The 18,159-nt window shown below is 42.0% G+C and overlaps 1 protein-coding gene across 2 annotated transcripts in view; it reads right to left on the bottom strand.

The window, feature by feature from the left end:
• The window catches only part of NOTCH2 (notch receptor 2), an 86,785-nt gene that overhangs the window by 55,634 nt on the left and 12,992 nt on the right, over positions 1–18,159 (bottom strand). For both annotated transcript variants that reach the window (XR_003992611.1, XM_030494643.1), the window contains exons 3-5: positions 10,367–10,626; positions 9,334–9,669; positions 2,711–2,833 (exon numbers count right to left, since the gene is read on the bottom strand). Coding sequence is in view for 1 of the 2 variants with exons in the window: in XM_030494643.1 (XP_030350503.1) it covers positions 2,711–2,833; positions 9,334–9,669; positions 10,367–10,626 (719 nt within the window). In the remaining variant the exon portion in view is untranslated. The remainder of the gene's footprint in view (positions 1–2,710; positions 2,834–9,333; positions 9,670–10,366; positions 10,627–18,159) is intronic.

Here is an 18,159-nt window from a genome sequence, read left to right on the forward strand (position 1 = left end):
GTCACCCCTCATGTCTCCAAGCTGGATGTGTACTGTTATCCTGCACTTTCTTGGTGTCTAATTGAAGATGCAGAAAAGGGACTGAACTCTATTCAGAGAAACAAGCTTCTCCTAAGAAAATGCTACTGAGATGGCAGAGCAGAGTCACTGCTGGGATGACCTGCAGGACACGAGAACAAGAGGCATTCAAATGACTTGCAAGACATCTCTCCACTCACACCACATGGCTGCATTCACTGTGCAGCTGGAGAGGATTTCAGGGCATCATGAGATGTCAACCGCACACACATTTATTGGGCAAGTGAAATATTACAGATACAATAAATGAATTCTTAAAGGCAAGCTGGCCAATATCATTTCACTGCACAGGCACTGGAATGGCTATAAATAATACACCCTGTGGATGCACAGAGCTACTGCCCTACATGTGTCAAACACTGGCCAGTGTGAACATGCATAGCTACTTCTGAAATTACTCATGTTTTAGCAGGAACACTGAAACCAGCACTGTTCATTTCAAACAAGACAGTTCAGTTCCCCAAAGGCTCTAGCTCTCATTGTACAAACAGCCAAGCTGCTGTTTCCTAAAAAGTGAAACAAGGGGTAGTTCCAAAGTTACCTCATTCGTAAGCCTAGAAAAAAATCAATGACCTTGAGAAGCCATCACCTAAAACTGCTGCTGTGATGATAACCTTAACTTCACCATAAACAAAGGAAATTCTCAGAAAGCCCATTCCATTAAACTGTTTTAGAAAGCCATGGGAACACAAGACTTGGCTGTCTTTCCAGGTCTTCACCGAAGAGAAGCATCCTTCATGCACATAAGGTTTTCTGAAGAGACTGTCCACACAGAACAAAACGGCACAAGACTATGCCACAACACAGGTCTAACGATTTCTCCCAATGCTAATCAGTCAGAGTCCATAAGAGCTACAGAGAGGGAACTGCTACAACTGCATTGCAAAGAACTTCAGTGGTTAATCAAAGAGAAAATCCAACACAAAAACAAACAGAATCACAGCCTATTACCACCAAGGTCTCTTCCAGGTGAGTTGCAGAACTCATCCTTATCTGACAGCGGCTATCCACCCAAATCCTGTAAGACAAGCTAAGCTTATGATACCTCTACAAAGCAAAATAATCCCTTGTAGATTAAATACATGGTACACGCTCATGATCCATCATATCCTCTATGCTTCAGGAATAAGCCTGAGATTAATTTACTACTGACAGTTTATAATTTCTGTGGCATGGAGCAAGATTTCAGGGGTCACTGAAGACCTGTTGGCTCCACAACCAAGCCCTGTTTTCTTTCGCAGGTTTCACTTTCTGCAGGCTTTAAAGGCATATAGACACAGAAGCAGCATAGAAGCAAGGGTACTTGCTCATTACAGAGAGGATTCATTTTCTCCTATTTACATCTAGCTTCAAAGAGCAAGCAGTGGTGAATTTCACTCTTATGTGGTTTTAACTTCGCTGAAGAACATATAATTTTTTTAAGTTAATGAGGGCTCTTAACTGGCAGCCTCCTTTGCAGTTAGTGACAACCAGTTTATAATGAAACTGATGCTCACTGAGGAAAAAAGCTAGAATAACATAAAACCTCTGTCTCCAGTAGTCAAACTCCTCACAGTGTATTTGTCTGAACTACACTTGTAGTGCCACTCACTGCAAGATATTCAGGTTTCAAAGACAGTATTTCCTAGATACAGAGAAAAATGTGCTAAAGTTTCTTCGGAACCTGAGAAGACAGTTCAAGCTTAGTTCCAGAACAAGTACTCCCACCTACTTTATGAAAGGAAAAATGAAAGTTGAGTTCATACCTCAGTTTTCCAGTTTTAGGGCTGTTTTTTTGGGTTTTTTTTACCTACGATTTTTGAAAGAAGGGCAAAATTATATGCAACTGAAAAAGTGTGCCAGCTAAGAATGCCTAGTATGACTCAAAAACACCCTCCCCAAAACTGGAGGTATTTGTTTATTTTTGAGGTATGGAGACATTTTGTGACTAAATATGACACTGAATTTCCTGTAAGTTGCTTCTTTATATCATGCATAACACTTTCTTGAAATTCACACTTTTCTCCCCTACAGAGTCAGAGTAAAGCAGACTCATTTATGAAGCAAAAGTAGCTGTGCTAGTCAGAGAACTCTAGATAAAAATTAGTCACAGCAGGAAAACAACCATAGCAAAAACATAAAGCTTCCCATACATACACTTCTCTTCCCTTTCTCCCACCTATGTTTCCTTTCAGATTTGCCCTGTTCCTCAGCAGCGTTACTATTATCTACATGAGGATCATTATTCCAGGTGAAAAATACCCCCAAACATATCAACAAAGCACAGCTATATGCACACCCCTGTAATAGCAAAGCCATGCTTTGCTCTTTTGGAAAACTATAACCCTCTTACAAAGCAATCCATACAAGAAGCACAGCTCTGATATAGGCACTGCACTGCAGCTCACGAACCACGGTACCTGTCTGTCAAACACACACGCACATAAGCCTGTAATACTGCCTGATGCAATGGGAAATTGCCCTCCATTGCGGTAGCTTTGATAAAAGCAGTTTTCTTTAAAGGGTTCCACTGACATCTGCCCCCCAGACTGCAGAAGGCGGCACAGATGCGAGCAGCCTTCAGTTGTATGCAACTCCAGTTGTACACTGGCTGAAGGCCAGAAGTCCTGCATTTGTTTTCTGTAGTACGTACCTGTCCATTGCGGTGGGCAGCGGCAGTTGTACGTGTTCACACCATCCACGCATATACCTCCATTTTGGCAGTTGTGATTTGGGCAGTCATCAACATTGTGCCCGCAGACGCTTCCCTCGAAACCTGGACAAAGCAGAAACACAGCAGACTGAGAAGGGGTTCCAGCCTCTTTTGAAGAAAATTCACCTCTCTTACAGCTTCCCCCCCTTTTTTTGTTGAACACTTGCACTGTTAACCTAATCATGGTGAACCTCAATGTAGCATGCTGACCACAGACTTCGTTAAATGCCTCTGCTGACAGCATGCAGGTCAGATTACACACTTAAAACACTACTGTCATGGATAGATGGCCTAATAGGTTTTCACAACCAAGACGACAAGGGTTTGGTTTTTTTTTTAAGCGACTAATGAGCACTGTCATTCAAAGCAAACAAAGTGAAGACCAAGACATTTAGTTTACTATGAGGTAAGCTCATCACTGCCCACAATGCAGCAGTTAGAGCATGAACCAGGACAAGTTTTTCCCATGGCAAAAAAAGTGCCTGGCATTCACTTTATGAATACCTCAGCAAAGTTCACACACCTTAGCTATGTCACAGAAAGATCTTCTACGCTTTGAAAATGAGCTTCCAAATTCCTGATCTGGACCTCTTCAGTGTTAGACAAGTCAGTCAATCAACAAATCAGCCACCACCCAAGTGATACTTATACACTAAGCCCTGACTGAAAAGCAGAAGAAACCAAACATTCTTCCTCAATGAAAATCAAGGCTTCTAATGAACGTAGCCACAGTGGCAAAATACCCTTGGCTAGATCTCCTTCTCCTTTCAAATAAGGAGAAGTGGGGACACTAGGGAAGGGAATCATCAATAATCTATCTTCCCCTCAATTTCCCCTGCTGATTTGCTTCATGCTTCATTAAATAAACCTGCCATTTCTGCTGGATGAGAGTGCTATTTATCAAAGCACAAGTGGATGCATGCAAATGTGGATGAAATAAATGATTCCAGAACACACACATTAATTTAAAACATCAGCTCTGCCTCTTCACTGGTTTGGAATGTAATATTAACATGACGCAGTCCTCTCATCCAAAATTATGCTTTAACCCCTCTACTTTTGATGCCCTGTGCCAAACGCTTCCATAACATCTGTGTCAAGTCACATAGACCCTTCTAAGCAACATCTGGTCCAACGCAGATCGTGCTGTGTGGCAGATGAGGCAGACTGTAAAGCTCCGACGCAGCTTCTCCAGACTACCACTATTTTCAAGAGATTTGAGATGATTCATATGCATTCCCACCTCTTAAACTTCTCCAATACTACAGGTAAGAGCCAGTAGAGTGCTGTTGCCAAGTTTTATCAAGTGCATTAGCATCTTGCACCAGCACCCTCTCCCTTCAAAGCCCCTTGCACCTTCACCCAAGATCCTGCAAATGTCATGGGAGTAGGGAAGGTTAAAATGAAGAAGAAATGTAACAAGGTTAACCTGAGCCCTAATCATCACGACAGTACCTTCCTGGCAAAAGCTGTTGAGGATCAACTACCAAGGAACACAATCAGTATTAGACCACTATGTTTAAAACTGTATAAAGCTACCATGCACGACTAAAAGCTCAGCTGTAAAACACAGAGGTGTCCTATCGGCTTGCTTCTCAGCTTGAGAAGAGACATCCCACTCACCACAGATGGTACTCACATCACCAATGTGATCAGCATGGAAATACACCCAGAACCACAAACACAAAAGGTTTGTGTTCTTATCCTTTCATCTCAGACAATATGAAGACCTACCCTACATTCTAGTAAACAAATTCCTGACAGCAGGCATTTATTTAAAACTATCTTACTGTATTGCACACAAATTTGGAGCAGCCCAACAATAATAAATAATAAAACACGGAAGTCACCCCAATACTAAAACCTCAGCAAGCCACTGCACATTTTCACGTTTTAACCAGCTATACTATCATTTAAGAGCTGATCATCAAGCATCCCGTGCAGATGTAGAAAACCATTAATCCCACACTAAAAGCTGGAGGATAACATTAGTGACAGTAGACTAGAAACAAAAAAAAAAAGAGCTACAAAAAAACCCCCAAATAATAGGCAACATAGTAAAAGGTTGAGGAGAAATGACCCACAGCCAAGTGTGCTCAGTCAAAAGACACCTCCAAGGGAAAGAGAATCAGGAAGGGTTGAAATGGTGAAGATGACACTATTTTGAGTGCACAGCTGAAGAAAACACACGTTTCATTTTTGGTAACTTCCCAACTCCCAGTCTTCCTTTAAACTTCTCTTACTCTGAAGAACGACTCTGGTGTAGCTTCAGAACATATAAAAGCTGTAAAGGCATGATTTTTGTGTCCTCTTCAAGTCCTACTTACACCACAATACTGCAATCTGCTTAATTTGTAAATTGAACTGTCCTAGTGAAGTTTAGCTCTCATTTTTAAAAATCAGTCCTTTAGTCACAGTTGTTTGGGCCAATGCACCTACATTTGAGCACAACAAGCATGAAGCTGCTGAAGGCTTTTCTGAAGCTGGGTCCCAGAATGATTTTGCAGTTACATAACCTGATTCTTCCACAAAGCCAGAGTTCACTGTTTTGAAGTATTTGGACACCTGATGCCGTTTCCTGTTCCCTCCTGTGCTGGGACTCGCATGTTGTCCTTTGCTTTCTCCTTCCAAGAGAACAGTTTGCAATACATATCCTGACTTTTGCTCCATATCTCCAAGCACATCAAACTAAGGAATGAGAACCTCAAGGGGAAAAGCGTTCCCACTGCTAACAGCATGTTGTTCCTCTGCTAGTGCACAGACTGATACAAGCCGATATCTTTACTCCTATGTCATCCGAAATCTCCAACCCATTCCAGAGCATGATAATCCAATTACTTCTAAATCTTAATCCTTAGCCTTATTTCAACCTATAAATTACACCTTTCTGCAGGACCAATAAATTATGAGGACAGGAAATTATACCTTCATGAAAATGTCAAGTTATTGCCAAACTGACAAGAAATTAGAGATCTCAGAGTACTAAAACTGACCTATATTATTTCAACACAGAAGCAAGGTTGTGCATACCAGGTGCCCAACAGCAGTTGCCTGCGTGCAACTCCAACGATTCAGCTTCTTGAAACCAATGTGAGATGGGCCACTCCATGTAGGAGAGCCAGCTCACCCAGAGCAGAGGGGCACCTGCACCATCTGGTACCCCAAGACTGCAGCCATGCAGAACCTCACACCCCACAGGAAGCAGCTCATCTCTAAACCTCAGAAAGCAGTCTTCTCCACCACAGGAATTTCAGTATTTCAGTATGTCTGCTAGACCCCATCCATGATGCTCACTGCACAGTGCCGTGTAACGCTCTGCTACGAACTGGCGTGAGGTTACTTCCTCTTCCCAGGAAGTGTTCCAGCTCTCATAAACAGCCTGCTCCAGCCTGACAGATCGTTTCCTGAACAAGCCCTTGGAATTCCCTAGGGTCCTTATCTTAGTTAATGGGTAATTATTTTGATGGATAACAATGAATAATCACTTTCCCAGCTAAGAACTTCCTCTATTGACTTGTTTAACATTCCATTAAAAGGTTAGTTGCCAAATGAACTCCCTTTTTGTCAAATATTTATAACTACAAGCTCATTCTTATATTTAAGGGAATTGCTAATGCTTCAGGTTAAGTCATTCACAAAAGGTTTTGGTTTTTTTTTTTTTTTTACTATGACTCTGTTATGATTGACCTAACATGCTCACCTGTGTACCACCTTGTTTTTACCTAAATTACCAAAGCCCAGAGAAAAAAATGATTATGCTAGACAAATAGAAAATATGAAGTTATCCTTCATACAGATGTAATACTTACAGTATATAACTCTTCACTTACACTTGCCTCCAAAAACTGACTTCTAGCACACATGACTTCATGAATTACCTAATGCAAAATTTGTTTGTGTAAATCCACAAGTGAAATGGGAACCTGAGAATTTAAAACAGCAGCTTGACTACACTCTACATAATCACTTGTCCTAGCGTAGAAAAAGCTGCCCTGACATGTAAGTCCAGGTTGCGGGGTTTTACATTTTCAAGCTTTCATTATCATGTATCTGTATTTACAAAAAATGAAATTCACTCAAAACCCAAGAAAACATCTACAAGAAACAAGAACCCATTTCAAGGCCAGTCCAGGAGAAACCTAATTATGCCTAAATTGCTGCTTGGGCACAATCAGTTTATTCAAAGCAGTTTCACAGATCACAAGATGCAAAATCTTAGCAAAAACCATTCCAGCAGTTCAAGATGTAACTGTCTCCTGCCTCTATGGCCATAATGCTGAGAGATGGCAACATCTTAAGGCAGTCCAGAAAGAAGGGCTAGAGCAATTCCATTTATAGTCACAGTATCATCGGCATTGCTCCAATTCAGAGAGGGAGTCTAAAGAGGAATTTTTAGTCCATACTCTTGGAACTCTCTTCCAGATGAGCAGGATGCCTTCACATCTTCCCTGGGTGTGACAGATCACCATTTTTCTTCTCTTTCTGTTGACCTTTCCTTCCCAGGCAAAACCTTTTCTAACATTTCAGAAATTTTGCTCTGCATGCTTCACTAAAGGGAAGAAATGGCTGTGTGCCTTGCCTTTATCAAAGGGTTTAATGTAAGCATTTTGGCCTCTCCAACCTCTCCCTTTTTTTGCTGTTTTTCAAATTACTTGTTTAAAAATAAATAAAAGAAAAATCAAGCCATCAAAACAACATGGCCAACTTAAACAAATACAGGAAACACAGAAGCGAAGGCTCTCAAAGCAGCATTAACCCACCCCCACTATAAATGTTGTGTAACAAGTCCAAAAAAGCAGCTAATAATCCAAAATGTGTGTGAGCAGTGTAGGTGTGTAGCTGTTACTATAGCAATCTCATTTTCATTTCCTGACCATAGCTTAGCCAGCCCACACGCTTGTCTAAGGGAAAATGTGCTCCTACCCAGTCTCGCGCTCCTGTAAGAGCATCACGAAAGCTAACTGTCTTATCAGCTTTACAGGATCAGGTCCTTCAAACTTCGTCATCTTCTCCTCTTCCCCCAACCACACTGCTTCTGCACGAGATCTTGAACTCACTAAACAGATCTGACTAAAAAACTTCCAAATTTCTGATCAAGCCTGTTAATCATGAGATACTTAGTTTGCCATTTCATTTTAAAAAGATGAAGAGCAGAAAAGCAATAAATTCCCCAAGAGCAACCATTAGTTAAGATACAGCATTTTCAAAGACCCTGTAGGGTTAAGCACAGTTTCCTCAAGCACGTCTAGAAATGGTTGCTTTCACACAAAAATGAAGTTGATACATCCTTCTATTTTAAGATCAACTTTCCCAAATTCTTCAAAAGCCACGTGCTTGCTCAGAAAACCCAGAAAGTTGTGCAGGCACTAGCTAAAGTTGGCAATGTACATTCAAAGTCATTTGAGCCAATACTTCAAGACAAAGGTCTGCAAAAAGAGAGTATTTTTCACAAGTTCTAAATGCTCTTTCTGCACATACCTGCTGCTCCAGATGATCCTCGTGAGAATGCAGTCTCTCTACATTCATCCTAAACAGTATATGGCAGCTACATCTTTCACATAAATAACAACAGAGAAATGCTTAAGGGAAGAGAATTTACTTTTCCAGATTACCACACACCAAGTGCTCATGTGCCAAACTGCAATACGCTTAAGTAGGAAGTCTAGTCAAAAGCATTTCCAAACAAGCAGTTTCCCATGGAGTTGAATTACTCAGTTTAAAAAAAAAAAAAAAAAAAAAAAAAAAAAAAAATCAGCCAAAAAAACCCCAACCTGATACTCAAAGACGACTAGTACTGCCCTGTGGTCCATATGCAAGTGGATGGGGAGAAGCAAGACAGGATGAGACCACCAGGGTCCCAATCAAGTGACATATGGTCATTTATAGAGATGGGTCGCTCGGTGACTGGAGGCCAGCTTGACACACAAACCCCATACAGCCCATGACCCTGAGTAAGCCCATCACCCCTGCTGTGGGTGAACTCAGGGCAGCTAACAGCATCAGAAAACAAGCAAGCATCATTTATCTGGTGATGTTATAGGACAGAAAGGGTGTGGTGAGTTGGAAATAATATCTCAAAATTTGGAGGAACTGGAGGAGAAAAGGAAGAGAATAGAACCTAGTATTTTTTTTAGGGGTAAAGACTGAGAAGGAGAAAGACACATCCGTCTTCATTCAAGCGCTGAAGTTAACTGTGGCCTTTACTGACACAAAACTATGCATTCGTAGAGGTTCATGGAAATTTGCATTCCAAATGGGCATTAGGAGATACCACCTTAAGCAACTTGCATCTACCTCATAGTTCTCACACCTATTTGTTCTCCGCCTCTAACAGGGTTCTAAAGAAATCTGTCATTTCTAGCCTTCTTCCTTTCTTCCTAGCCTTCCACATTATCAAATCCTGACGCTCAGAAATTAACATCCTGCCTTGCTGAGATTTCTCCCTTGAACCTTACATTACATGAACATCACACAGAAAATCCAAGAGAAGTTTTCGGACAAATACATCCATGAATGCAGCGACAAAACCACAAAACCAAGCACTTTGAAGCATCATCATTTACCTGGCAGACAGTTGCACTCAAAAGCGAAGTCACTTGTTTGATGACAAGTTCCTCCATTCATACAGGGCGATGGGGAACATGGCACATACACGCTCTCACAGCGATGCCCTGTGTAGCCTGGCTTGCACTGGCATCTGTATGAGCCAGGCAAATTGACACAGGTCCCACCATGTTGACAAAGGCCTGGTGTGGTACATTCATTCACATCTATCTCACACTTCTGGCCCGTGTAGCCAGGCAGACAGATGCAGGAGAACTTATTTCCAGATACAGTACATGTACTTCCATTGGCACAAGGTTGAGATGTACAGGCATCAATCCACTGACAATCCTTCCCTGTAGAATTAAGACAGAGCACTGCATTAATAAAATGTTATTTCTGCAGAAAACAGTATTTCCTTCATGCTGCCTCAAAGTGATTGGTGTACTAAATCCTAAAATTATTAGAGAAAAATTTATGTCCACATTTTACAGTGTTATATTTGAAACAAAAAAAAAAATCAATTTGTGGTTACAGTACGCAGTCATTTTATTTGCAAAGTAGCAGCAAAATATACAATGTTGTGATTTATAAAAATAACCCATGTCCTGAAATCATACTACACACTGACAGTCACTCTGCTATGTCCCCTTCAAGAACGAAAAAAGTGAGTTTCCATGCTTCCCCTCAGGCACCCAATTATAGTTTTCCCATAGAAAGATTCTGCTGCCAAATTTACTTCACTTTGTCTAGAAGCTAGACTCTGAATTCAAACCCTAACAGCCACCCCAGAGCAGCTTCTGCACTCAGTTTTCCCATGTGGACAATGACACAAGATGTAAATGTCTTTCTGCTTACGTGTAAAGGGTAGGGAGGTTGATTCCCTAACCCCTCTCCCCCTTTGCTTTTTTTGGTCATGAAGTCATTTAGACTTTTTCTCATTTCCTGTGCTGGAGCTAGTAAATTTGAGTGTATTGTGACTGCCCCAGAACATTCCAGGATAAAGTAATTCTCTAAAGAAGAGAGTCTGGAGGTACAAATACAGAACCTCACCTGTATAACCTGGAGGACAGACACACTCATATGTTTCCTGGCTCTGGGGATGACAAGTTCCTCCATTCAGGCAGGGCTGGGACATGTAGCAGAGGTGCGATTCTGAATACTGACAATCCTCTCCTGTGAACCCCGGAGCACATTTGCAGGTAGCCTTTCCTATCAGAGACGTAGTTTCACAAGTTCCCCCATTCTTACAGGTATTGCTTTCGCAGGGGTTTCTGTACTGACAGTAGTCTCCAAGAAAGCCTTCTCGACACCTGCAATAGAGAAGAAATTATTCACAGCACATTCACCTGAAGCCTTGCCATCCTGGGAAGATACCAGGAATGAAGTTCCATGACCCCCGAAAGTCTTGGAATTTGCCATAACTAATGGTAACGCCAACAGACCTAAATGCTAACGTCATAAGTGCAACAGGGCCTTTCTCTGGGATTGTCCCAAATGAAACCACTGAAAACTTAAGTTCAAATTGTGAAATAGCTCATTATAAAATGAAGAAATACTGCATACAGTCAGAGTTACATCACATGCAGAACCTTATTCTTGCATTTCCCTTCCAAACTTCAGTAAAAGCCTAGGTGTTAAAAGAACTGCCAAGTAATAATTCCTTGCACCCACTCCCATTCTAATAAGCATCCTTTTTAAGAAGAAAAGTAGTTTAGATAATAGGTATTAACACTAGGTATTATCCATCTTCCAAAATATTTATAAACCTTGTACAAATGCAGTGTCTGAGGGCCTGAGGATCTGTAGCAGATCTTTCCCCACAACACTCCCGTGAGACAGGAATATACTGTTATCCTCATGTTGATAAGTGCCTCTGGGACTGTGACATGCAGAAGTCTGCACTCAGCTAGCAATGCAAGCACTGAAGTCAGGTCTCCCACGCCCCTGGCTAGCACCCTAACGACAAGGTCATTGTTCCTCTCTCTCCCACAGAAAAACGAGTACACACACACTATCTACAGCTAGGGCAATATTTTATACAAAGATCTGCGATTGCAGAATAATTGCAGTTATTTCTCTCTAACCTAAACTTATGTCAATACAGTCTGACTACACTTGTCAGCTGTAATCCATCTTTTAAATGGCCTTTGTACTACAAATTTTCCATTTAACTTCCAGCAATACAGGACCCAGACAAGCAAGCCTGCAAACCCCACCTTTGTGTCATCCCACAGTTCTGTTTTCTTCTTCCAGGTAGCAGAAAGCTGCAAGAGTATATGCTAGATAAAAATAACACCTAACACACAAAACAGGACTGTCCACTTGTACTTTTTCTATGCACAGCTGCATGCTTTAACTGGTAAGTAACCCAAAATACACACAGTCTGAGAGAACATGTATTTCATCGCAGAAATTCAGAGGTGAACGTTAGATACACTTTGTTCCAGAAGAAGATACACTTATTAAATTGGTGAGTTACTCAAATCCAAAAGGAAGAGATTTCAACCGCAAAAAATACACAAGTCTCTACTTAGCCCCCAGACAGGAACATAACAGTAAAAAGACTGCCTTTTACTTAAGCACTGTAAAGTGTATGGTAGATTGAAAAACAAACAAACAAAAAACTCTCACACCTAACTGGATAGGCCTTAAAATTCAGTTTAAAAATCAAAGAACAATCATGAAGCTGTGTTTTAAACAGAATACTACAAGGATCTGCCTTTTTTCCTAGGCTATTCAACACTTCTAGCAACGAATAACAACTGAAAACATCAATGCTGGTCAAACACGTAGGTAAGACTGAAGACAAGTTCTTGATAGAGAGTAATAACACGAACTGCTTAACAAGGCAGCCAGCACATAAAGTGCACTTTAGCATAGTGAAGTCATACATCTAGAAACAAAACATACACAGCACTGTCCTCAGAACAGGAGGCCGATCTAGGAAAGTCAGATTTGCTCTGTGGGTTCCTAACAGTCAGCTGAATGTGAATTCCTGGCATGACAATTCGGCCAGGAATACTTTAGATGTACAAACAGCAAATATCAGGTAGCAGGTAAATGAGTTTATGCTATATCTGATATTTTGCATGGCACAACCATTACCACACCATTACATCAGTTCTGGTGTCTGCTCCTGATGAAGGAAGAGCTCTACTGAACTCAAAGTGAGCAGTAATGATTAATAGAGAACTCTTGATACAATGAAAAGCTCAGGTGTTTCAGTCTATTCATCAAAGGGAAAAGGGAAGAAGACAGTTAATCAAAAGCTCCAAGTACCCACAAAAACTCTGATTTAACAATAATTCCCAATCTAGAAGGTACAGGGATAACAGAACTGAGCATCAGAAGTTCAAACTAGACAAATTCAAAATAGAAATAGGGTGATATTTTTATCTTCAAGCACAGACTTATACACAGTCTCTCATGAGTGGAGCGAAGCAACTGGAACAATGCGTTTAAGGTCGCAGTGGAATTTCTCCATCACTCATGCTTGTTTAAAAGAACACCAGGATTGGCTGTCTCAGAAAGTGTATGCACGCTAGTTCAAACACAGCTACTCAGAGAGGTTATTATCCGAGTTATGCAAGGGGTCATTACTAGATGACCACAACTGTTTTTTCTCATGTTAAAATTTATTAACTAGCTTTAGCCATATGTGTAAAGCAGGAAAGTCATATAATAGATGTGCATAATTGTAATTTACCTTTCCCCACGCCCAAATTAGGCTCCTTTCACCATACCTTAATACTTTCAACTTCGTACCCAAGAACAGACATGAAAGTGTTTTTCCAGGGCAAGGCAGGATTAATAAAGTTACAGAAAGCAAATCCTGAGACAGTACCATGTGCAAAATGTCCTCTATGTCTTGTGCCATCTCGTTGTAACAGCTGAAGGCTGTCAGCGTGAGGTGCTGCCACGTCACATAAGAGGCAATCTTCGGGTATTCTGGGCCTAAACCACGGCAGTTCTATACGCTTTGTTTAATATCCCAAATCCCTCCTTGATACGGGTTAGAAATCAGTCCAAACACCAGCAGGCTACAGCAGAGCTTTGTAGGAGCTCGATCACATAGAAATCTGGCACCCAGCAAAGACAGCTGTGCCAGAAGCCGGAGAACTGCTCGACTCCCACGGCATTCAAGCCTGCACACGGAGCACTGGCTAGCTCTGCTTAGAGACTGTCTGGCTAACTACAACTAAATCATGTTTCTGGACATCTATATGCAGCTGATGAATGTGTAGAGTCAATCTGAACTTTAGTCCCAGAAGGCTTACAAGATTTTGTAATAGGTATTTCTTCTAGTTTCACCCCCCCCAGTGATGGAGGGCTTTGGGCAGCTCAGCTGCCTTCACTGTCAGCAGTACACCAAGCTCCCCAGACTAACAGCAGCTGGCACAGGCCATGCACTTGAACTCTCTATCATGAAAAAGTGAGCAACAAACCAGAAGTTCACAGAACCCCACCGAGGGCACCTCTTCAGATAAACAAGAGGTCCTCCAACATCATCTGCCACTCCAACAAATACAAAATAAACCAAAACACACATAAAAGATAAGTCCTAAAGTGCTTTTTCATTGAAAGGCTGTAAAACAAACTATAAAGTCTAGAGGAACATCTCATGTGTTGTCCACAAGCAAATGAACCACCAAACACACTCCTCTCCCCCTGCAACATTCAGCTATACTGGAAGATACATTTAACTGTTGCCCCTAGGTAACTGCCAGGAGGGAGCCTAAACACTGATTAAGAGTATAGCTGGTATGATTTAAAAGGAAAGATGAGACCTGTGCTCTAAGACAAAACGCACAACCATCACCCACAAATGGCCCAGCATTTTGTACCCAAATGTTCTGGTACAAAGTTGAAGAGCACTCCAAGACCAGGCTTGTTCCGGTATCTTCAGAGGCTAATCAGGAAAACATGAGGGAGCACTCCAACAGGGAACAGCAAAAGCTCTTTCAACTTTAGCTCTTTATATTTGGAAGGACAAAGCCTTACAGAATACACCAGAGGGAACATGCCTGCATGTGGAAAGATGGTAGGTCAGGTATCCACCATTTTGTTCTCCTCCTGGAGAAGTGCTTGGTCACACAGTTATGCAATTTTCCCCTCCAGCAATCCAGTGCAATCTTTTCTGAATGTTAAGGAACAAAAAACCTACAGTCCAGATTTTCAACCATGTCTCCTGTCATCAACATTTCTAGGCACAAATACTAGTAATTTAGTTCTAAATGTTGGTGTAGACAAAACTGCAAATATTTGCCCCTGATTCATGTTGGGTACCACATTGTGTCTCTAAAAACTAGAGGCAAACACTGAAAAAGCGGGTCTAAGTCCAGACTTCTTTAAAGGATATAATTATCCTCAACAGCAACTCCAGCTTCCCACCACCCCTGCTCTGCTCTCATCCCAACCTACTCTTTCAAGTTTTCTTTAGGAGAAGGGAAAGGGGAAAAAAAAAAAAAAAAAAAAAAAAAAGCCACTTGTCTACAGAGCAGCTTAAAATTGTAGCAGCTTGTGTCAGCTCCAAATGACATGCTCAGAACAGGAAATCGAATCTTTTCCTAATAAAAGCCACTGTTTCTCCCTAGTTTTCCCTCTAACGCTCAAACGGCAACAGGAAGATGAAGTTTGTTCTGGCACTTTCTGGAAGCACATGAGGTCTCTTAACCTACTTCAACAGGAATTTAATCTTTTAAGAACAAATTTCACATACAACTTAATTCAAATCACGATTACTGAAAGCTAGAGAGTTTGAAATGGGAAAATGTCCTGTGGGCTGCATCAGCTATGCAGCTGCTTCTAATTAAAGCTTCTCCTTTACTCTCTCTGGGCTACTTTCCAGCTCAAATACTTTTGAGCTCAGCCCATTTTTTTTTTCCCCTCCTCCTTCTTGTCTCCAGCCTGCATTTGCCTTAGCTCAGGCTCTCATGGAGCTAAACAAGAGACAAAAAACAAAACAAAGGTATTTATCCAAATTTGAAGTATCCACAAACCCACAGAGCTGCATTCACTCTAACAACCTAACACTATGAAGTAAAAGTAGAAGACTCACAAAAGCTGCACTCTTGGCTCTTCTGCCACAAAAGTAAACTGAAGTTACCTCCCAATACTTGGTTCTCTCTTGCTTTCAAAAGACCTCTGGAAAATGTCTGGTCTGTTGGAAAAACTTCCTCATCTGCTGTGCTATATTTGCTTGGGCACGCTCATAGGACAGTCTCTTCAAATGCACCTTATAGACTGTTTTAACCAGTCTTCCAGATGTTTGATTTTCATGGGAGTTTCCTATTCAGGCCCAGTGATATCATCTGGAGATGCACAGAAGGAAGCAGATGGTTTTAATTTAAAAAGCGAGGGGAAGAATTTCCTAGTAGTTTTGCTTCTCCCCCTTCTCAACCCAACACTCCCTTCGCTTTGATTGGAAGATGCTTCAATGGAGCAGGGGGAAAAATGCAGTCTGATGACTAACGAGAGAAGGGTCTCAGTTACTTCACTACAGATTTTAACCAGACTTCCCTCTGGCTCCCGGGTTCTGACTCCCACACCTACACCTCCTCTCAGGAGGGAGAACAGGATTCTCTGGTTAGCTTTACAAACGCTCCTTCCCATGTCTCAAGGCTCCCATTTATGCGTCATACTTTGAATGCAAACTATGGGATGGCCTCTCTGTTCTGCGTTTAAAGCAGTACACAGCTATTGTTTCTAGTCTACAGAAAGTGCTCCTACAGCATACCACTCCACAGTACCCCTACCCAAGTCTCAACAGGGAAGGTTCAGTACAGCTTTTTCTGACCATCAGATCTCCGAAATGCTTTTTGGTTTGCACTGGTAAATCACAACACAAAATTTTAACCAAGTAACTCAAATCACCATTCTGTTCCCAGATTTGAAGCTAAATGTGTGTGTACTCTTCCCCTTCCCCTCCGCTCTCGTCTCAAGGGTCTCCTTTAACTTCTGAAAGGAGACAGAAGGAAACAGGAAAGGGCAGCCCATTCTCAGAAAGGGACAACTTCTGCATTTAGCTGCTTCTGGAAAACTCTCAGGCCTCATCCTGCTACAAGGTCTCCTATGGGTATTCCCCATTGACTGGTCTAGGAGTGATTAGTCTCTCAAGATAGATCCTGAGAAGATATTTGCTGCGGTCTCAGACGCAGTTCTGCAGTCTAAGATCTTGCCTTCAGCCACAGAAGTCTTCTTAAACCCGAGCTAAAATTAATTTCTAAAGATCTGGCTGGAAAGAAAGGTAGGTCAAAAACCTGACAAAGGGGTTGGAGTTACTGGGGGTTAGAACTGGGAAAGAAGCCCCTTGCTGCCAAGCTGTTGCTGCTTGGAGTTTGGCATGCTTTGTGGTCCTCTTGTTGCCATTCTGCAGGTAAGAGGTAAAAATTGTATCATGCCACGTAAATTGGGCACAGACTTCTGCACATGGTGATAAAAATGCTGCTCACTGAAGAGGCACAGAAGCACACACACAGCTGCACAAACCATGACAGCCTTGGGCATGAAAGGATGTGCTGAAGGAAGCTGTCCTTTCAGCATCAACCTACTTCAGCAGTCTCTCCATCTGACTAAGAACCGCAAACAGGCCATGGCTGCCACTGCCCTTTTTATTTTTATCATCATGACCAGATGAGAGACACTGGTGTTAAAGAAGTACTTTGGTTCATACAGAGGTACTGATATCCCTTCTGGAAACACAATATGCAACAATCCTAAGGTCAAAAATCCAATCTTAAAAGCCTACAAAGCACGAAAAGTAGCAAGGCCCAGTTTCCTCCCTAAACCTTGGTGCACCCTACCCCTAACTCCCTTCCTTCTCACTTCTGCTTGTCTCCCTGGCACAGTTTTGCTTCTGTTCCCTGTCACTGGGGCACCAGAGGGAAGCTGGGAGAGACCACAGCTGCCAAACATGAGGAAACTCTCTGCTTCAGGGCCCTGCCCCACATCAAGCACAGACAGAATTCTGCATCCACCTGCAGCAGACTCTTGCACTCAGAAAACAGCGAGAAGTTGCTAAAATCTATGCTCTGCCTGTCCTTAAAACAACTCCTGTACCTTAGATCTCATAGCAGCCTTCCAATATCTGAAGGGGGTTTACAAGGGTGCCGGAGAAGTACTCTTCATCAGGGACTGCAGCAATAGGACAAGGGGTAATGGATTTACACTTAAACAGGGGAAGTTTAGGTTAGATATAAGGAAGAAGTTCTTCACTGTGAGGGTAGTGAGGCACTGGAACAGGTTGCCCAAAGAAGTGGTAAATGCTCCATCCCTAGCAGTGCTCAAAGCCAGGCTGGACAGAGCCTTGGATGACATGGTCTAGGGTGAGGTGTCCCTGCTCATGGCAGGAGGTTAGAACTAGATAATCTTAAGGTCCTTTCCAACCCTAATCCATAGAATCTATGATTCTATGATTCTACCCATGCCTTCCCAGCCTATCTGCGACTGCAGAATTACCGTAAATTAGCAGTGCTATCCCCAGGCTGTATAAGCTACCACTTTCCCAGTCATTTAGCAGCAGGGAGATGAGAAAGGGTTTTCTTGTGATGCTCACAATTAGCGTTAAGCAACAAGCAACTGTTACCCTGCTTCTCTGCTGGATATAAGAACATGGAAGATGACTCCTCCATGCTTAACACCTCAGTGTCCAACAGACTGGCTAGAGATGCTTGGAGGGACACATAACAACAACAAACCACCACCACAGTGCAACACAAAGCCAAACCCCAAATTGAAACTGCCTTTTCTCAAAGCAGGACCCAGAAAGCTTGGAAGAACGAGTCCCCTTTGCATTACTGCTGCAGATACAGCCAGATTCCTTGGAATAAGGTCTATGGTCCTCA

This window comes from Strigops habroptila, chromosome 8, assembly GCF_004027225.2.
Source record: "Strigops habroptila isolate Jane chromosome 8, bStrHab1.2.pri, whole genome shotgun sequence".
In the NCBI taxonomy this organism is placed as follows: Eukaryota; Metazoa; Chordata; class Aves; order Psittaciformes; family Psittacidae; genus Strigops; species Strigops habroptila.